The sequence below is a fragment of the Heliangelus exortis genome, chromosome 7 (assembly GCF_036169615.1).
Source record: "Heliangelus exortis chromosome 7, bHelExo1.hap1, whole genome shotgun sequence".
In the NCBI taxonomy this organism is placed as follows: Eukaryota; Metazoa; Chordata; class Aves; order Apodiformes; family Trochilidae; genus Heliangelus; species Heliangelus exortis.
Window position 1 is genome coordinate 23,343,539 of NC_092428.1, and position 21,289 is coordinate 23,364,827.

At 45.5% G+C, this 21,289-nt stretch overlaps 1 protein-coding gene and 1 long non-coding RNA gene across 2 annotated transcripts in view; one reads left to right on the top strand and one right to left on the bottom strand.

Moving 5' to 3' along the window:
* Positions 1-2,569: 2,569 nt before the first annotated feature.
* On the bottom strand, positions 2,570-3,386 carry LOC139798542 (uncharacterized). Its single transcript, XR_011726850.1, has 2 exons — positions 3,291-3,386; positions 2,570-2,873 (listed from the first exon to the last, which is right to left on the bottom strand). It is a non-coding gene; the product is annotated as an uncharacterized lncRNA (long non-coding RNA).
* SORCS3 (sortilin related VPS10 domain containing receptor 3) overlaps positions 3,168-21,289 on the top strand; it is a 278,055-nt gene continuing 259,933 nt past the window's right edge. The window contains exon 1 of the mRNA XM_071749349.1: positions 3,168-3,823. Within this exon, the coding sequence (XP_071605450.1) occupies positions 3,224-3,823 (600 nt within the window). The 5' untranslated portion in view covers positions 3,168-3,223. The remainder of the gene's footprint in view (positions 3,824-21,289) is intronic.

The window sequence follows — 21,289 nt, forward strand, 5'->3', positions numbered from 1 at the left end:
TGTTACCTTTGTTTTCTAGAGAGGGAGAGGGATTGGAGAGCACTGCTGCTTCTCTCTTCGGCACTGGGGCCTCTACCCAGGGCCGGGAGAGCCGGGTTGGGTAGATTTGAATAGACAGTTTCACATCATCAGCGGGACTTCAACTATGTGTCCTATTCCTTGGCAGTAATAAGCAGGCACTGATGAAGGGTGTTTAGGATTTTGTTTGGGAACACCAGCCATTCTTGTGGATATATTTCTAAGGAATGAGGGTCTGGGGTAGTATTGCTGCCATAGTATGAATTGAATGTCAGGGATTGTCCCTTAGTGTGGCAGGTGTGGGTGATATTCACAGAAGGTGGTTTTAGCTATAACAGCTCTTCAGTCTGCGGGGCTGGAGAGACCTGTTGTTGGGGTGGCAAAAGTACTGCCCTAAAGAACATGTTGGTGAGCACACTTGTGCATGAAGCCCATCACATTCTGTGCCACGTCTAGCAAAACTGAGCTCCTGTGGTGACCAGGAGCAATGTGGTGGACACAAGCAATGCCTTGTGCTGGCAGGATTTCAGAAAGATGTGTCCACAAGTCCTGTCTTGGTGTGGGTGGGCTTTGATCATGGAGGCAGGGGTGATGCTGCACAAAAGAGTGGCTGATTCAGGTGTGAACAAGGACTAGGACTTCAACAGTGTCCAGTGAGACTGAGAAGATAAATGGGACTGGGTGAACTGTCCAGTGGCTAAGCTGTGGCAATTGTTAGCCTCATGCTCATTTTACTTCATGGTGACAGGGTTTTTGGACATAGAGAGATCTTCTGGAGCATTAGTGAGCTGCTGCTGGGTGCAGAGAGATGACACAAACTTAAATCTTAACTTAAGGACAAGTTCTGTGTGTCACAACTGCAGCCTCATGTAGCAGGATATCATTAGGTGGGCAGTGCATTCTTCCACAGTGCACAGCAGTGGCAAGATCCAGGGGTGGCATGTGTGCTGCTGCTGCCACACACCTGAGGACACTGAGGCAGCAGCTGACCTGGGGAGATACTTGGGGTTCTTTTTGTTCTTAGTATCGTATTGTTGCCTCACAAGTAGCAGGAGGGTGCAGTCTCAGGGCTGGCCCAGCCCTGTGCTACAGGTGGGCGCAACTTTTTCAGTCCCCATGCCCATGGTTTCATGGATCAGCTCTGGCTGAGGCCCACGTCACTGCTCCCACACAAATGAAATGTCATCTCCTAAACATTTTGGCAGGGTAGTTTCAAAAAGGAGCCGTTTCCAAGCCAGAAATAACATCCATTGGGTTGGGGGCGGATGATTTGTTTCCCCTGCCCCCACCTCCCACATCCCTTCTCTGCGTCGGCATTTGTGGCTCATGGGCAGGATCGCTCCTTCCCCCCCCTCGCTCTGTCCCCCTCCCCGCTCCCCCCACAACCCACTTCCCGGAGCTGTTCAACAGTGTTTTTCTATGCAAACCGCCTGACACCCCCGGCCCCCTTTTCACTCCTGCAGGACAGCCATTTAGCCACAGCTCCCACCGTTTGCAGCAGCCACCGAGGGCTTCGGTCCCCTCTTCCCTCCTGCAATTCGCCTCTCGCTCTCCCCAGCGGCAGCCGCGCTGCACACACCGCCCCAGCCCCTCTGAGATGCTTTGCAGCACAAGTGGCTTAGCGCGGGGCATCGGCCAGCAAGGGAAACCCATGGTTGGCAGAGCCATCGCCCATCCTTTCCCCGTCCCTCTCTCCCCCACGTTATACGGGAGAAATTGAGTCGCCCCCGCTCTGGGACCGGTGGTGGAGTCGGGGGGAGAGCGGTGTTAGTTGGTGGATCCGTCCTTGGACGGCAAAGAATGGCTGATGTGGTAAATGGGAGGGTGGGACGATTAACAAAACACTAATTATTTACACTTTTAAAAAGAAGGAAGAGAAAACGGGGGAAGGTTGCCTGTGGGATTCATTTGAAGAGAAAGTGCCGACGTGTTGCTGCAATGAATTGCTCTGGAGGGACGTGGCACAGGCGCCGATGGCTACAAGGGTGACCCCCGGGAGGAGCGGGGCCGCCCCGCAGCTGGGAAAGGCGGGAGCCTGCCCTCTGCCTTTCGCATCCTGCCTTTACTCACACCTTGTCCAGGGGCTGAGGCTGCAAACGCTTCTTGGGTTTTGCCAGAAGAAAGCAGGTGTACTGCACCTCTTTCAGGGGCACAGGAGCCCGGCACTTCCATGACCTAAAGACACGCACCCCTCGCTCCTTCTCCCGACAGTTCCGAGCTGCTGCTGCTGCACTCAGATGCCTGCAGACACTGCCTTTTCTTGGTTTTTTGCCCCCCGAATGAATCCTGCTGGTCTCCCTTCCTGGACGGTGGCAAGGTTGCTGGGATTCCCACGCACATGCGCGGGTTCCCACGGCCAGGAGGTTCGGCTCGGGACAAGCACATCCACATGCCCAGAGATGGCTCTGGAGCGGTACTGCTGGATGCTGAGTCCGCACGTAAGGTATTACACACGGGGAATCACCCAGGACTCATCCCAGCTGCTTTACCTTATGCCCCCTCTCATGCATGCACACGGGTGTGCAGAGGGCGAGCAATACCTACACCGATGTAAGAGTACGTAGAGGCTGTGTAAATATACATCAAGAGAAACGGTGAATGACGGCTGCCTCGTCTCCGGCAGGAGCACACATACCAAATCAGGAGACAAGGCTGGGTGATGCTCAGCTGATTCGGCGCGGCGCGGTGTCCCGCTCCCGCCCCCGGCCCTGCTCCCGGCCCCCGGCGCGGCTGGTGACTCGTGGTGTATTTCAGCGGCGGCGGCGGCTTGGCAAGGCTCGGGGCTCCTCCCCCCGTGTGGTGTTACCCTCTCACTTGATCAAATCCTTGAACGTGAACAGTTTCACTGAAAAGCACTTTTCAAAAAAAAAAAAAAAAAAAAAAAAGGCAGAATTCCACCAACAGTAGGGAACAGGATCCAACTACCGGGGAAAGAGTTGTGTTGGGTTTTTTTTTTCTTTTTTTTCTCTTTTTTCCTTTTTTTTTTTTTTTTTTTTCTTTCTTTCCTGGTCATCGCCTTGGAGGCTGAAAAAGGGGGAAGAGAAAGAAGGAGAGCGACAGAAAGAGGAGCCTTTTACAAATAATAATTATTATAAACAGAGCCCGTCCCCTTTCGCCTTCAAAAAAAAAAAAAAAAAAAAAATCCCTAAACGCAGCGCCTCGTCCCCCCTCCCTCTCGAAGCCCCCCGACTCGCTCTGCAAAGGCATGGAGAAGGGGACTAACATCTTTCCGACCTGCTACACCGTTTTCCTCGCCTGGACATGGCTCTTACTTCTCTCTTGGTGTTACACCGGCGCCGAAATAACTTGCAGATCCTGCTCGTCTCCATCACCCTCCTGGCCGTCCTCCTCTTCTCGCCTTAGGCAGGAGCAGCGACCACCACCACCGCCGCTGACAGGATTACGAAGCTGGCCGGGCGGCCGGGCGCGGGGCTCGGTTGGGGCGGCGGCCGCCTCGGAGCCGGTGCCGGGAGGGGAGCCGGGCGGCCGCGGGGGGCTGCGGGCATCCCCGCTCCGCTCGGCGGGGGCGGACGGAGGCGCGCCCGGGGGCCGGAGCCCGGCGGCTCCGCGGAACCGGCGGAGCAGCGAGGGGCGCCGGGCGCTGCCGGCCAGCGGCGGCCGCGGGGTTCCGGTGGCCGAGGGGCATCGCGGCAGCCGGCCTCAGCTCCGCGGGCCCCCAGAGGAGGGGAGAACGGCGCGGCTGAGAGGGACAGAGGAGCTGAGGCTGAGCAGCACCACCTTCGCGCTCACCGGGGATGCGGCGCACAACCAAGCCATGGTGCACTGGTCCGGGCACAACAGCAGCGTGAGTATCACCCCGTTTCGGCGGGGAGGCAGCCGTGTGCCCGCCCGCCTGCCGGGATGGGGTTGTGCTCGCAAGGGGAGGAGAGGGGGGCTTGCCGGGCACGGTGCTCTTAGGGCCGGGGGGAGGACTACACGGAGCGATGTCCACAGAAAACGATAAAAGTTTTCCTGGGAAAAGAAACAGGAGAATGGGAACCCCTTCCCCCCACCCCTGCAAGAAGAGCTGTGAGCTCCGGGGCAGAGCCATCGGATGGCAAAGGGGTCGGGCCAGCTGCAGCCTGCACCCTGGGTCAGGGGAGAGTGAACCCCGGCTCCCCACTCCACTCGTGTGCCTTCACAGATGGTCCTCTTTCTGTTCATATGTAACATACACCTCAGCACGCTTCGCTGCCTCAGTGCCAGGGGATGAGTGATGCACAGTGGTGATGGGAAAGCCCTCCTGTCCCCGCTCTGCATGCTGGCAGCAAGAGAGATCCCCTTAATTCATTCAGGGGTGGGAAAACCCCACAGCACGTTGAAGGGCTGTGAAAGGAGACAAGTAGCGCAAGCCCAGTGAAGAGTTTATAAAATATCAATGGCATCTCATACCTTTTCCCTGAAATAAAAAATAACGAGTAGCTGAGGTATCCCCAAAAGTCTGTGGGACTGTGTGTGTGGGGGGGGAGGGGATGTCCCAAAAGCTCAAACGCTGCCGTGCCGTGATAGTGCAGGGCCCTCCCTCGCACCCTGCCTCGTAACGCCTGGCAGATGGCTGTGGACAGAACTTCAGTTTTCTTTCAACTTGGTATCAGAAATACTATTTCTTCTCTGGTGTAAAGTCTAAGAACAGGTGTGATCTGAAGGACTACGGGAGATCTTTATGTCTGGTGATGATATTCCCATTATTCTGATTACTATAGCTTCTCACTGCCTTGAGAATGCCTCTTTTATTGTTTTGTCACTGTTGGAAATGGGCATAAAACAATTAGCAGCATAAAACAGATTGGCTGGATTTTCAGATATATTCTTCATGAAACAGATTAGTCATTAAAAAGCAAATTGTCTGTCTATCTGTCTGCCTATCAATCTGTGCATCAGATATAGCTTTGTAATGTGCAATTCAACTATCTATTTTTTTGTCTGGGAGTTTTTTCTCGATATTATTACGTAGGCAATAATTCTGACAGCAATGTAGATGTTACTTTGATTTAACAAGTTTTAAAGGCAGTTGTATTTGGTAGACATGAATTCCACTCTCATTAAAGATGAAAACAAACATTCAAGAGAAAACAGCTGCATGGTATGTTTTAGAACTACACTTGTGTCTAGGATTATTTATTTTTAACATAACATGGCATATAATGAAGAAAACAACCCATATGCCCTCTTTTTTAAATTTATTTTTTTATATTTCATTTTGTTGCTGAGTTAGGGGGTGTTGAGCAAAAGAAGCTAAAAAAACTCCCATCCCTTCCCAGCATGGATTTCTAATAGCTCTGAGTATTTCTGGTTAGAGTAGCAGAGAAAACTCACTGTGTAGGTATTTGCCGGCAAAAGAAAGAATATTTTTTTTCTAAAGTGCAAGTCAGAAAGGGATTTCCACAAAATCCTCCCTCTTTCCTTGGTTTCTTTTAAAAAAACATGCCATTTAAATAACTAGGTTCTTTTATTTAACTCTAGGTGATTGAGAAGGGTAATAAAGGAAAAATGTCTCAATTGTTTACGACTTCCATCAAGATTTTGCACTTGAAGATATCATGTATTGAAAGCTTCCAACTCAAAAGCACAAACAAAAGCAAAAGGCTGGTGTTTATTGGCAGTGTGGTGTTTGTAGGAAGGAAAAGCAAGCATGATAATAAATAGTAGTGTTGTCTTTTAGTGATTTTTCTGATACAAGGTTTAGCATCTGGAGACTTTCTCTCTCCTGTCCCTTGGAGGAAACATTGCATTTAGTGATTAATTGGATTTTTTTATACTTATTTAAACAGCGTAGAGGGAAAGTTGAATGCTTGAACCTGAGTCCTTTCATTTGTTAGCAGAAAAGGCAGAATCCAATTGCTGTTTTACACTGAACTTCAGTTTTTCTACCTAATTCTTCTGTTGGGGTGACCGTGGCACAGGAATGTCAACCAGTTTGCCCAAGGTCACTCAGGTGAGTGTGGCTTCTTTTGCCAGCCACATTGGTTCCCAGTCTCTCACCCCCAGACATATATTTCCTTAGGTTATATGGTAGATGCAAAGCAGCAGGAAGGTGTATTGAAAATGGACAAAAGATACTGACTCAAGTGTCATAGTTATGCCAAATGACCTAGGAGAGCAGGTAGGATATGCCTGTGCTGTTGCTTTCAGGCTACGAAAGCATTAGCATTACACAGCTTGCTTCTCACCATTACTTCTCCCTTGAACAGAGTTAAAACCTCAAGCTTTTGCCTCTTATGATTTATTTAAAATACAATCGGTCAAATTGCACGCAATGAAGTGGTATATTGCAAATCAGGCATTAGTGGTGGGGGTTTCCTAACAACTGGATGGATTTGCAAAGAAGAGGAAAACATGGTAATAAAAAAATTCGGATATATAGACCTATAGACAGTCTACAAAAGGGAGAGATATGCAGCTGCTGCATGTTGTTACCTAGAATGTTGTAAACCTCCTGTGGGTTTTTTAATTATTTTTAGAGCAACTCCCCCTCTATCTCCTACCTCCTTTTCTCCCATGTCCCTCAAATCTCAGTTTAATTTATTAAAAATAATCCCTTCCAGGCAACAAACTTTTGTTTTCTCCATTTGCAGTTATTGAGGTCGGGATTAGGATAGAGGCAAAAGCTGGTGAGATCGGGGAATTTGGGTTCTCTGCTTTGTCCTGCCCACAGGCTTTTTCTGTGACCTTAGGAAAGACAATTAACCTCCTTGGATCTCCTTTTCCATTTTAAATGAAGATCATACTACTTAGCTACCACAAAGTGGTGTTGTGGAGCAGAATTCATTTCTGCTTTGCACAATACCTGAAGATCTTCAAGTGGAAACTGTTAGGAAAATGCAAAAATACTGTTCTGTGTAGAAATAAGGTCTGTGTTCTCTGTGTTCTTGGGAAAGGGTCCTGATTTAATTCAGTGGGTCTCATACTGGAAAAAGGAGACTTGTACTTGGGCTTCAAGAATCAACAATTTCCTAATAGAAGCATCAGGTCACTGAAGCTCTTGAGACCTCATTAGAGGTCACTGAGGCTCTTGAGAGACCTGGTAGGTACCAGAGGAAATGCTTCCTTGCTAAGGCTTTTCTAAAGAAGGGACATTTTTAGTGGAAACTGCTATTATTACCAGAAGATCTGCAAGCCATTCATTTTTAAATGTCATTTCTCTCTGAACACAAACAAATGCACACTCTGTACAAATGTGCCATTCAGCCAGCAGTTGTATCCTCCCCACTTGTTTTCCTTCTCTTTAGATGGTTATGCTGTTGCCTCAAATTTTTCCTAGGTCGGATCACCAGATGCTCTCTCCAACCTTTCTGTGAAGATGATCTGATTCCTTACACTATCTTTTCTTCTTTCCTCTCTTCCTGATTGCTAGGATAAGGACCTGCAAAAATAAGTAGTGGCACCTTTAATGCTGTAACAGCTTTAAATCTCGCTATCTAGTTTCTCAAGAATAATTTTTCTCAAGAGGTTTCAACAAGGTACAGTGGATAAAACACACTTACTCAGATTTCTCTCCTGATATGATCACTAGTGGAATGGTAAATGGTGACTGTTGTCATTAGGTTTCAGAGTTGTCACTGATGAATGTAGCTTTTTATAGGAAGTACTTAATTGACTCCACACATTTTCTATGGTGGAAGTGCTACAAATCTTGTGGTGGTGTGGGTGGTGGTGTTTTTTTTTTCCCCTAGAATTAGCAAAGATGCACATTTTTAGCTTTCTTTTAACTTCTAGAAGACATTTCCAATCTGTATGTGCTTTAGCTATCCCTGATATCTATGCACTTGCCTTTCTAGTAAACAGAGGCAAATCTCAAACATAAAGATAAGGACATGCACTGTAATGTCAGAGGAGGGGGCATTTGTCTAAGGCATGTGCAATATTGCAGGTTGTTTCAGCCAACTTTCGGCCAAGTTCCCATATGATCCTAGGGGCTGGATTTTTCATGCTAAAGGAAAAATGTCAGCAGTGGGTATTTTTATCTCAGTGCAGAAGATAAATGTTCAGAAGAATAGCGTGGCTAAGGGATAAAGCTGCTACTTGTGCAGATCACACATTTGTATTGGTCCTTACAGTATGACCCAGGCTCTGAAAGCTGGGCAAGGCAGGATGAGAGCACGAGAGAGACTGGACTGGGGTCTTGTTTTATCTTGTCAGCCAGGCTACACACTTTTGTCCAGAGATCTGGTCAACCTGTGGCCATCATCTCTAGAGTTAACATGGTTACGAGATTCACTCCAAGATCAGGAATGAGATGTCTTTAGGAGAAGATTCTTGTAAAGAGAGGGTTAATTGTACTACAGTAGTGTACAACCACCTGAAGTAGAGTCAGAAAAAAGATGCAGTTTATCTTGTTGGTTTAAGAGGATATATGATGTGGTAACAGCCATAATATATATCAGATTAGATATTAGAAAGAGTTTTTTCTCAGAGAAAGTGGTGCAGCAAGGCACCAGAAAGTTTCGGGAATCTCTGGAGATTTTCAAGAGTCACAAGTACATGATCTGATGGTAACAACCCTGCTTGGAATGGGCTTCGGTGATTTTTTATTTTTTTTTTCTTCCTACTACCACTGATCCTGTTCCTTTATCCTGTGCAAATTCCAAGGCCTGGCAGTGTAAAGAAGGTTGTACAAGTTCTTGCAGTGAAGTCTGTCTCTTACAGGAATGATACTTTTGAATGCTGTTGGCACTGTGGTGGTGTGATCTGCTAATGTACTGGTGGTTTGATGCTGAGACATTACTCACTCCCTTGGTGAATTACAAGCTGGAGAGGCTGCTGGGCCTGCTGTGTGCCAGGTAGTTTTTCATTAAGATGCTTAGCAATGAAGGGTGTGATGGGCAGAACAAGGTGGGCAGAACAAGTCCAAATATACTGCTATGCTTGGAAAGAAGGAAGGGGAGAAAATGAATCTGTAGGCAGGCAGTGTTATGCTTAGTTGTCAGCTATGGATAACTGCTCCAACAGTCCAGTTGGATTTCAGTCTAAAATTTTTACTCCTAAGGGGCAAGATGATGACAGAACAATCATATTAATTGCACTGCATTGGGTGTATATTTTAGTTGCTATTCTAAACTCTTTCTCAAATGGCTTTTGTAGTCTCATTGTTTTTGTAGTCTCATTGCTATTGAAGGTAGGCTGGTTATATCACAATGTCTTCATGCATTGCCACTTTTCCACTGCCTTTAGTAACAAAGTTTACCACTAAAGGCCTTTCTCCAGGACTTTGCCAATACATTTTTAATTAATGTTCAAATAGAATATGGGGAAATAAAACCTAAACTCTTGCATGGCAATTCCTTTTATGGTTGTGTTGAGTCAGTAAAGCAGGAAGAAAGTGGAAAATACTTTCAGGTTGGTTCTCTCCAGGCTAGTTCCACTGCAAAGTCAGGCTGATGTCCAGTGGATGGTACTTGAGGTTGCTGGGAGATTCCCCAGGCCTTTACCCTGCCTCGTGCAGCAAGCTGTCCATGTTCTTGGAGCTCAGAGCTCAGTAGCAGAACTGCTCTTGCTCTAGGTGCCTGTCAGCAGTTTCCCTTCAGGCCTCACTAATGGGACTTTTTCATGCTTTTTCAGGCCTACAGTTTGTGTCCAGTCTTTCACAGTGATTCAGATGCAAACAGAAACAGCTATGAGATTCTTTAATGAATTTTTAAATGGAATACATTTCATCCAATTAGATTACAAAGTATTTTGAAAATAGGTTTGAGCAGATAACTGATGTTAGGCAGAAGATATTTTTCCCAAAAGGGAGGTGAGATGAGACAATTTATTTCTGTGGGTAGATGAAACTTTCTGAGAGTTTCCAAATTTATAGCTTGATTCTTCGTAGAGATTTTAGAAAACATACAAAAGGAGAGCCATCTAATGGGCAAAACACAGGTTAAGGAACAAGTATCTTTAATGTTGGTTGCACTAAAGGATACTGGAAACCAGTCTTGTGAGCAGTTAAGAGTTAATTTAAATCATACCATAGGTTTTTGCTCTTTAATCTCCCTGGATGTTTTATAGATAGAAATAGAGGACAGCAGTACATGCTTAGCTCAGTCAGTACTTTTAGAAATCCAGATTCATTTCAGGACTGAAGGCCAAGCCTGAGGTCATGGTTGGGATTGGTTGCAGGACAATTGCAAGGAACCTTGCTATGGACTTAAGGCTTGGGTTTGGCTGAGATCTGGTCAAGTTTAGCAGTGAGAATTTGTGTTTGAAGGTGTAGGATCCAACCTACTTCTAATCAAGACAGTAAATTATGTGCCATGTTCCTTGAGAAACACTGAATGCTGTAAATGCAGAAAGTCCCCAAAGCAGCAAAATATTTTGTTGGATTCTTAGTGTAAATTGATGAAGGATTGATCTAGGCCAGTCTACTGTAGTTGAGAATTCAACTTGCAGCATCCTAAAGCAGTGGAAAGTGCAAGGTAAAAATGAAAAATTGGTACAAAGGTGAGGAAACATGGGGTAGTACAACAAGGAGACCTGTGGGCCTTTTACATTCTCTGAATTACAGCCATGGGGATGTGGGTGGATGAACATCCTTCTCTCTAGTGGATAGCCTTTTCCTCCCTCCTGCTTGGCTCTGGTTCGTGGGAATTTGACCCATGCTGTAAGGCACACTGAAGACTGATCTGGTAATGAACGTGGCAAAGCCCAAAAGGGAATTTAAGCTGAAATAACCCTTACTTGGAAAATACTGCTTTGCTGAAGCCACATCTTTGCATACAAGTTTCTTGGTTTGCTTAAACTCCCTGCAGGAATCCAAGGCAAACAAATTCCCAAATCCTAACATCTCCTTGATGTCCAGGGAAAACTGCAGCATTGTTGTTAATATTTTCTTCATGCAAGAAGAAGGGCACAGCGTTATTTTCTTTCCTACCTCACTGGGGTGTTGTGAGACTGAAGGAACTGACTGAAGTTTGTGGCAGGTTTGAAGAGCCTGGCTGTGTGGGTGTTAAACATATTTGATCAATAATCTGCTATGGAAATTTTAGGGACAATTCCTATTCCTCGTGGCCAGTAGAGTCCCAGCATAAAATAAAAATCAGAAAAGACTGATGCTGAATAATCAAACCTCTCTTTTTTGTCCCCCTCAAACCTGAAGGATATCTGAATACCCATAATGTGAGTAATTTAGAATATACTTTCCCTACCACTGGCATTAGCAGGAAAGTCCTCTTGTTCAAAGAGGGTTTCTGATGCTGAGACTGTCTTGATGTTTTCTCCCTTTTGTGTTCCTCTGTGTGACACAAACGCTGGCCAGGCAGATCTGCAGAGCACCACAGGGCCTCTATGCCCCAAATAGCATCACTTTTAATTAGCTCCAGCGTGATTTGGACACCCTGGGGTGCATGCTGTAGGAAAGGGTGCCGGGTTACTGGTGAGTGAAAAGCAGAGCTGGGCACTAGAGGGAGCGTGGGCATTTGCTAAGGGAAGGAGCTGGGAACACTGCAGCGGCTGGGGCGGGGATCCGGGACCTGGGGAGTGCACTCTGGGAAAGACAGAGGCTGCTGAAATATTGATACGAAAACCCGCTTGGAGTCATTGACGCTGTGAAACTCCTCTTGTCTGGGGTTCCCTTTGCGAGGGGAAAACAGTCTTGGCGTGCGCTTGGCCGTGGTAAAGCATTTCACCCCTCCTTGCAGCTGATGCTGTCTCCCTTTCGTGTCTCGTCTCCAATCGCTGCCAGGCTTTTTCCTGAAGACAGGAGTCCCAGTACCGGGGTCTCTCATCTTCTGCGGTCCCCTCCAGCCAAAATCATGTGTCTGTAGCCCACTAGCATCCCCCCAGCACCTGCCGGCAGAGCTGCGGGGCTGGGGGAAGGGGTGATGTTAACCTCTGCAGTGCCGGGAAGCAGCCATCTGGCTGCTCCTGGCTGAAGCTGCGTGGACTCTCCATCTCCTACACCGATGTGCCCCATTACGTTTCCGTGTCTAGTCCCCGAGGAAAGGTGTGGATAGAGCCACTTTGCTGCCCATCTTCTCCCTCTTCTACACCAGTTACAGCTGGTGGTTGAAGGCAGGGGAGTGAGTGATGCTTCACTGCCCCTCTCCCCGGTGCCTGATCTGCAGAGGGTACACTGGTTCTGACAGGTCCCTGTCACTTGGGGCTCCACAAAATTTTGACCAACTTGAAGACTTTGCACAGGTCTTAGCATCTGTGTTCCTCTTCCTGTGAGAGTGGGGGGATGGAAGGGACTGGAATTCATTGTCAGCCACTGCATAGTGGGACAAAATAACATTTATTCCCGGGGAAAGGGGTTGTACTTACTGTTGTCACTGGATGCTGGGGACTTGGAACAACAAGGACAGGGTCACAGCAGATCACTTAGGTCAGCAGTGAGCTAAAAGCCTCAGGATCCTAAAAGCAACTGCTTTGTCACTGCTTCACTCACCGTAACAGGTGGGTACTGCTGGTACATTTTCAGTGGACCGATGCTGCCAATATGCTCTGGAGATGTGTTGTGCCCCTTGCAAATATTTGGTAGAGGATGCCAGTGAGAGGTTAATGCTATAGAAGGTTTGAGCACAGAGCTCCTGCTGATTTTCAAGGCAGAGAGAAAAGTGTGGGTTGGGCTCAGATGTGCTTCCTTGGGGTGCCACGGGGGAGCAGATTGTGCATTCAGGTTGTCTTCATAATTTTTGAATTTGCCATTGTGCCTAATAGGGGTGTGCATTGCCCCATGCCTTGGCTTCACTATCTACAAAGAAGCATTAACTCACACGCAGGGCTGTTTGTTGCTGAGGCTTAAAATGGATGGATATTTTCAAAAGCTGTTGCGTGGAAGAGAATGTATAAAACATGATTTAGCTCTTGCCAAAAGTGCTTCAGGACCTCATGGGTGCAGGGAGGAAGGAGTGGGAGCTCTAATTGGTTATTAGCTTTTCCCTGCAGTTTGGGCCTGATTGGAAAATCCCCCCCAGCTGTGATCAATGCCACCAGATGCAGACAAACAGGGCTGCCTGCCTGCAGTCCTTGTTTCTGTAAGAAGACTTTGGGGGGGTCAGTGATTCTGCACAAGGTAGGGAGTTGGATGACTATGTATTCATGGGCATTTCTCTGTTCTAGTCTTCTTGTCTTCTACCACCAAACCCTGCCAATTTTGTACTTACATGATGACAGACATGACTGTAGTTATAATATTATGCTGCTGCCTAGTTCAGCTGTGTATTTCAGAGGTCACTAAAAGGAAGGCTGGCAGTATTAGTAACTTCTTTTGTTTTTGAAAATCAGAGGCATGCAGTAGAGGAGAGTTCTGCTCTAGGTTGTACTGCTGATCAGAACTAAAGGGAAAGGCAGGTTTTCTGACTCCTGTCCCTTGTTGATACGGCTTCTTAATGACAAAGGGGCTTCTTAATGACAAAGGGGCTATTTTACTTCAGCTGCCACAGATCATTTGCAGAGTGTATTTTTTAAAAATGAGATTGCATGAAAGAAAGGAAAAAATAGGTGAGAAGAGGAGCTAGGATGGGGAAGAACAGGAGTCATTAATAATAGAAAGGTGGAATTTCCTCAGTTAAAAGTCATTTACAGACTGAGCAACTTAAAGCACTTCAAAGTTCTGGCTGGAAGTGATTGGAGACCATCTTGGTCTGCTGTTCTAATCCATTTACCAGCATGGCTTCCCTGGTTGAGTTATTTCAATTTGCAGCTTTTTTGAGCAGGAGGAGAATTGACTGAGACTGTAGGAACCATGAATTTGGGCTTTCATTGGAAATACAGACACAGGAGAGGGGTCATATTTGTCTGCTGAGGGGGTTGGGAGCTGGCTCTGCATTACATGGTTTGTTTGTAATGGGTTGGAATAATTTAGAATGACAGTCAAGGCAGGGCACACGTAGGTCTGCTTGTGTAATCTTGTCACGGGATAATGCATTAGGGTGCAAAGTTCAAGGCTCTGATTAACTTTTGGAATCATTAAGGTGACTTCCCCATCCTTTTGCATTACACTTCACAACCCAAGGGGTAAAGCTGGTGCCCCACACCAGGTGCAGGTGAAGGAATCCTGAGTGAGCCGGGGCAATTAAATGTTTCTCCTGCCATCTTGGGTTGGGTCTGGTCTGGGTCTCCCCTTGTCAATCCTCTGGAACATGGAGGGCTGGGGCAGTATGTCAGGGGTAATGTCCTTGTTTGGCCACCCTCAGTGTGTTTCTAGCTTTGTTCTAGTCAGCAAAATGCTGGTAGCACTTGACACAATAGTGAGAGCATGGATAGGGTGCAGAATGGTATCTGGGGCTGGGGTCCTGTTCTCCCAGGCAGAGCTTCTACTGGGACAGCTCTGAACTCTGTGTTTGCAGTGGGACAGGGTTTTGCTTCTGTTTGGGTATCAAAAGACTGATGCAAGACAAGTCTGGTGAGGCTGTGTATAAAGGAGTGTGGTGACCTTGTGCAGGGGAAGCCTTGGCCACAGTGTGCAAGGGGAGATGCAGATGGGCAGACCTGTGTATCCAGGCAGGGGGGCTCTGAAAACCATATTTGCCATCTGGCCTGAAAAAAGGCTTGCCTGTGAGATGATGAGTTTGCAGACCAATATCATAGCTACGCTACGTGGGAGAGCAGTTATTTTAGGAGAGAGATTCTTTATCCAAGTGTGCTTTGGCAACTACTGGAGCAACACCAGGAAAAAGCCCCACAGAGTCACACTGTCCATATCAGGTGTTACAGAGGTATAATAGATGTGGTTCAGCTAGCATGGGCCAATCTTTTCTGGGCAGCTAAGCCTTAAACAGAAGGGCTTTCAGAAAAGTGTGGAATATGGAATATTGCAGAGAAAGGTCTGGCCAGGGCAGCTCACTGGATTATGACTTCTGCTGAGTGCTTTTGAGGCTCTGGCCCAGTAGCTGCAGTGAACCACTTAATTATCTGGCCTGTGAGAGCTCTCTGCTCTCCAAAGGGTCAGAAAATGAGTTTAATGCCTAGACATTTTGTTTAGCAACAGAACTCAGCCATCACATATAACTTAACTGCTTGCCCTTCCAGTACTCTTCTATCTCTCAGTGTTTTCTTTCTCGTGATCCCACACTCTGCTGCCTGTTTGGAGGAGTAAATGGCACACAGTGTACTTGGCTGAGCATTGCAGGTGTGCTGGGGGCCTGCTGTGGTCCATACATTGATCAGCCAGAGCTGGGCCAGCAATGAAAATGGACCCAGGATGGCTTATGGTTCAGACCAAAGGAAGGGATGTGCTTCTTCACTCAGTTGAACTTAGAGGAACTCGGCATCTCTGTGACCTTTTTTCCCTGTCAAATGCAGTTCAGGTTGTTCAACAGATTCCTAAGTTATCCCTCCCATCCTACTTCACAGGCAGCACGCTCTGTTGCATCCAAAGCTTAAACTGTATTTCTTTCTGAAGGCAACCTAAAACACAGCTACAGCATCACCACTGAGGAGCCTTAATTTAGCTAATTAATGTTGTTCACTGTTGTTTTTTGCCAGCCTGCCTGGGAACTCTGCTTCTTTAATCAAAAGGGAACATTGCTGGCACTGTACCATTCTCAGTTTGCTTGTACTGCGTCTCTTTGTTGCAGGCTCAACTCTACCCTCCCTTGCTTTTAATTAATTTAAGATTATCTTCATTGCTTGTTCCTACCTCACATGGTACAAGTAACAAAGCCTGCCTTTCTGAGTTACTCTCAGGTTTTGTTCTGGTAGGTTTTAGCTTTCTGTGTGCTTTTGTTTTGGTTTTTTTTTTTTAATTTGTGATTCCTTTAGTACTACTGGAAACAGGCAATAAGCTGAATTGGAGAGAAGGCATTTTAGTGAAAACTAACAGAAAGGGGAAAGAGGTAGGTCTGACTTCAGCACTGAATAACAAGATCAAATGTTAGATGGTAAAATAAAATATTGGGTCACCTGAGCATGCTCCATCTTCTTCTAGATGGATGTTATAAGCTTCTTCCCCAAAGACAAAGGTTAACAGACAGTGGAAGCTGTTCTCAAACTGGGGCCTGCGTGAGCTGTAGAGGTTTCTTCATGTGCTGAATTTGGGGCTCTCATACAGCACAGGTGCTCCCTGGGTTCATTTCTGCTCTGCTCTCATCTGCAGATCTAACTGACCAGGAGATGGGAGGGAATGGTAGAAAAATGGAAAAGAATTTACAATTCGTTGAGGTCTGTCCTTTATTATCCTGAGCTAAATGTTTTGGGTTACTTTGTTGTTTTTTTGGTGGTTTGTTTTTTTTTTTGTTGTTGTTGGTTGGTTGTTTTTTTTTTTTCCTTTCAGAAAATGCCTGTGGATTTGTAGGATTTTGAGAAGAAAAGAGAAGGATTTTGAGTAGAAAAGTATCTTTAGTGTTAAATGCTGGGAACAACAAAGGCTTGCATCCCACCCCCAGTTCCATGTACAAGTTCTTCCACAAATCTTTTGTCTTTAAAGGATTCTGTATATAATATGGGTGTTACAACTTCATTTGTTTTTGCCTGCATATACAGAATTCTCACTTGTTGTTTCTGTCTTTTTGACACTGGCCTGTGCAATTCTCTAGGCTTGGCACTCTGGTTGGCTTTTGCTATCTTTTTCCCTCCTGAATGTGGGTCCAGAAGATGTTTTGCTCCTACGTGACAGTCCCCTGTGGTGAATTTGTGCTGACAGACAGTGCTGGCTACAGGGAAGCTGGTAGCTATTTCAGGTTCATACTTTATTTAAATGCTCTCCCTCCAGAGGCAGGTTTGTGCTTGACTTGACCTGATGCATTTTCCTTGTGCATCCTTTTGCTGTGGCAGCTCCTGCCCAGGGCAGGGACAGGGAATGTACTAATGGGAGGAATTAGCACCAAAATTTAAAAAAAAAGTAAAAAAAAAAAGTCCCCTGAGTAAGGCACCCATAACTACTGGGGATTTCAGCAGTGTTTTGGTGCTGGGCTGCTTTGTGGCTAGGTTTAACCCCCACCAGGAAAGAAAGAAGGAAAGAGATTGTTTGGAGCCAGTGTGGAAGTGTCTGGGACACGATCAATTCAGGTTAGACATGCCCTGGCTGGATGATATGTGGAGTGGTCTCAGACAAGAAATGGGTAGAGAAATGCAGCCTGAAAAGATGTTCTAAATGCTATTGTGCTGGTTCTGGGAAAAGATGAGTGTCCATTCCTAGTGCACACAGTATATCTCAAAGTCCTTCAGGGCACTGTGTGCTTTCAATTCACTGCATTGCTTAAATATTTTCAGTGCTCATGGATGGCTGTTGCTTTGAGAGGTTGCAGCCACCATCCTGAAAGGAAGTTGGAGAGGGAGAACAATTTGCAATAAACTAGCAAAACAGACCTTTTAAAATTGTGCTCTGCTGTAGCCTTGAGCTGGGATTGCAAACTCTTCTGTGCTTGCTGAAGAAACAGCTGTTATGAGGATTTCTTTTTTTTTCTTTTTTTCTGGGTAGATAAATAGTACACAACCTTGGCCAGACAGCTCGGCTCTGTGAGGGAGCCCTTTGCCAGACTGTAAATGCTGTACTGGATCCTTGCACTTGGTATAACTTGTCTCTGGAACCTTTTGTTTTCTCTTTTGCTCTCTTTTTAAAGAAGCCACTGAGCTTGGTTTAAATCCTTGGTATTGTAAAAAGCAGTCGTCTTGTAAAGAACCCTAGGTTGATGAAGTAGTGGCTTCTGTCAGAGCAGCATGTTAGGTTTCAAGGGCTTATTTTTAGTCTTCTGATTATAGAGTAGGGCAATAATAACACCTTCAAAGTTGGTGGTGATACTGACACTCCATCAGTGTAAAATGAGAATTAGATGCATCTTCCTTTACCTTCTCTGGCTGCTGATGGGCTTGGGCAGGGTGGAATTTGAAAGCCTTTTCCATCTGTATGGCTGTGCTTCAAGCTGTGTTTCATGACAGACAGCAACCCGAAAAGCACTAATGCTCTGATAAATAACCAGGTGTCAGAGGCTGTTGAGCTGTGTGGTGAAGCAGGTTGTCTCTTGAAGGGGTAGAGCAATCCAGGAACTGGCTGATTTTAGTGATGATGAGGGCTTCAATTGCAAAGTTCCACCAAGCAGTGTCCAAAGAGCACATCAAACAAAAATGAGGCTGCTTTGTGCCACATCCTCTTGCTGCTTTGCTCACTGCTTGAGCTCTGAATCACTTTTCCAAGTTCTCATGTTGGTAGTGACCATCTCTAGCCATACCATGCTGCTGCTTCACTGGCCCTGGGTTTAGGTTTCCTACTTGCTCAAGCCCTCCTTACTTATCTGGGGAGTGCAGCCTGTGCTTTATGGGCTCTTGGTGAAAGCCGAGAGAAATCACTTGGGCTTTTACTCAGGACTTCAGACTCCTTGGTTCTTGAGTCTGAATGACTTTAAGCACAAAGAGGTAGTGCAGTAAAGGTGGTGTATGTGCTAGAACAAGTTCCCATTAACTCTTCTCCTTGACAGGTTAAATATCTCTAGCTGTTCCTGTCCATTTCCATACAAGATCTGATTTAAAGGCAGTGAATTCTTTGCATTTCTATTGAGTTCAACGAGTTTTGGGCATGTGCCCAGGAACATAAGATCAGATGTGCTGGATGAGACCAAATGTCCATCTATTCCCAAAGTGACCTATCTGACATTGCTTGGTAGCACAGCTGTACCTGGCATTGAATTGCATCTGGCATATCTGGCTTCTGTTTGGAATCGAGCAGATGCAGTACACAGAGCTCTGCAAACAACTTGCTGCTCAGTTTGGTGGTTTTGAATGGGAGTGTGGTGGTTGAAAGAAAGGAAATAATTTGGGTTTAATCCCTAACCCTATCTCCACCCCGACAGGTCTTCCCAGATTCTGACTCGGACAAAGCATAGATTCTTATTCTGATTTAAAAAAATAAATCAAACCAACACCCCAACCAACCAAATAAAAACCCACATCTCCCAAATTTTTAAGGAATTATTTGAAGGATTTTTTTCTGTTTAGAAAATCTGAGATTTTTATTTTAAAATGTTAAAATGAAACATATAATGATATATATTTTAAAGCTTTCAGCACAGTTTAGGAGATAAGAAATTTGATGGTGTTACTTATTTGATATTTTGCTGGAAAGAGTCATGCTTGAAGATGCCACCTCCTCTGATTTTCTGTGCTGTGCTTTGGCTTGGTATAAAGTTGGTGAAAAGAAGCTATGGTATTTATGTGCTCTTGTTGGAGGAACTCCATGGATAAAAATACAGATTTTAGTGTCTGATGCAGGCCCTGCTAATAAAATCACATTGCTTTGTTTTTAATTACTCGAATTACCTTGCCCATGTCAGTTTGTCAGTCAACAGGGTGGATGCTTATGTGCTTTTCAGTAGGTGACCAGAAAGTAAGAGTTACTTAAGAGACTGTTTTGGGATTTTTTTTTGCTAACAATAGAAGTTGACAAAGACTAAAATCAGACTCCCTCTTCTTTGTCCTGATCAGAAACTCATCAGTTCATGGCTGGGTGGGTAAGGAAGTCGGTGTGTTAGTGGAGGGGGAGTTGGGCTTTGCATCTAGATCACCTGGTGCCATTTCTGAGATCCAGGAAAATATTTTGGCAAATGTTTTCATTTTGTTTAAGGAGCAATTTTTTGGGGTTTTTTGTTTGGGTTTTTTTGTGTGTGTGTGTGGTTGGTTTAGTGGTGGGCTTTTTGGGGTTTTTTTGGTTTGGTTTTGGTTTTTAACCCCAAAGGTAAGTTGCAACTAAAATGGAGGCATGAACTCATGGCTGCCTTTGGACACAGTGGAATAGAGCTCACATGTGCATTACTCAAAAAAATATACATGAGCTCATCCTTTACATGAACCACTGACTTTTCCTGCTGTGTCTGTTTCCCCTCCTGTCAGAGGACCTGCTTTGCAAAGCCCTTGGAGAATGACTGATGAAAAGCACAGCATCACCACTGTTATCTATAACTATTGGCAACTGAGGTTTGGATTAAGATGCTTTTTCTTTCTCCTTCCTGCAGAGTATCAGGCATTGGCACTGCTCAAAGCAGGGAATAAATGGGAACCATTCAGTTGTGTTTTTCCAATCCTGATTTTCCTGGGCTGCAAAACCAGCCTAACAAAGTGGTGAGACTTGTGGCCTGGTTGGTTGTGATCCCATCAGACTGCAGGGGGCTGAGGCTACTGCTTAGGTGTTCCAGTTGAATTTAGATTATGGTTTGAAACATAATTTAATTTCTGAATGTGGAAATTGTATGGAGATTTGTTCTGGTGCTGGGAGGAGACTCCTAGTCTGATTATTTAAGATTAATTAGTTCTGATGAAATATTTAGCCTTTAAACAACACATTTAATGCAGTGAATTGCACTTTATATATTAATGGCTGTTGCAGTGAGATTTGGAGAGTTCTGCTAAACTGCACTGTTGTGATATTACAAAATGTGGTAATGACTAATATTTTATTGAATTATTTATATGTACTGTGCCTACAGAGGTACATAAATGTTGGATTTCAAAATTGGTTTTATCCAAAGAATGATATGTGGGCATTGTTTCTCTTTTTTAAGAATTTTTCAAACATTTTTTGTTTTTGCTGTTAATGAAAGGGCAGAATGAAGGCAGGAAGGACAATCAAGTGTTGCCCCACTTTAACTCAACTCTCTTATTATTATCAAAACACCCCCAGGAAACTTGTCAAAGATTATTTCTTTCTGCCAGAGTGGGGTCTTTTTGCAAAGACATGTTCTTTGCAGTGGAATGATTTCAGTTCCAGGGAAAGGTGTGTGGGAAAGCCAGGCACAGGGCTGACTGAGACCACTGCTGCTTTAACAAAACGCCCTTGTCTTACTGCTGCCTTTTCCTCTGCCAACTGGCTTATTGGTCCACTTCATCCATCCCTTGGTGGCTGTGGTCAAAAACAACCCAGCAGAGCACTTTTGATTTTTGTGGACCAGATTTTCTTCCACTAAATCAGGATCTAATTTTTGAAAGCTTTGGCTTCCAGCCAGGGACTCTGCTGTGGTCTTGTGAATGATGGTAAATCCTGCCTGTTGGGTGCCAGTGCCCTCCTTACCTGTTTTATTCCATGTGGTGCCCAGGGAGCTCCTGGGTGTTGACTGTCCTGTGCTTGGCCTGGTGTTGGCAGTGTGATGGTTTTGTCATTGGCATTCTCCTGGCACGTTTGTGTCCTATGAAAAAAACACCTTCAGACACACTCAGGCCTGGTTTATGGGGCAGGGTAGCCCAAGGATGTTTCTTTTTGGCCTCTTATTTTGGGGAAAAAGGGATTTTAGCAAGATGGAGACAGACCTTGATGTGCCAAGTTATCTCTGGACCAGCAAATGGGCCCTGGCCTGGTTTATTTTATAATATGGGCACAGCAAATAAAGAGCAAAAGTGGTATTAGAGTAGAGATCTTTCTTCA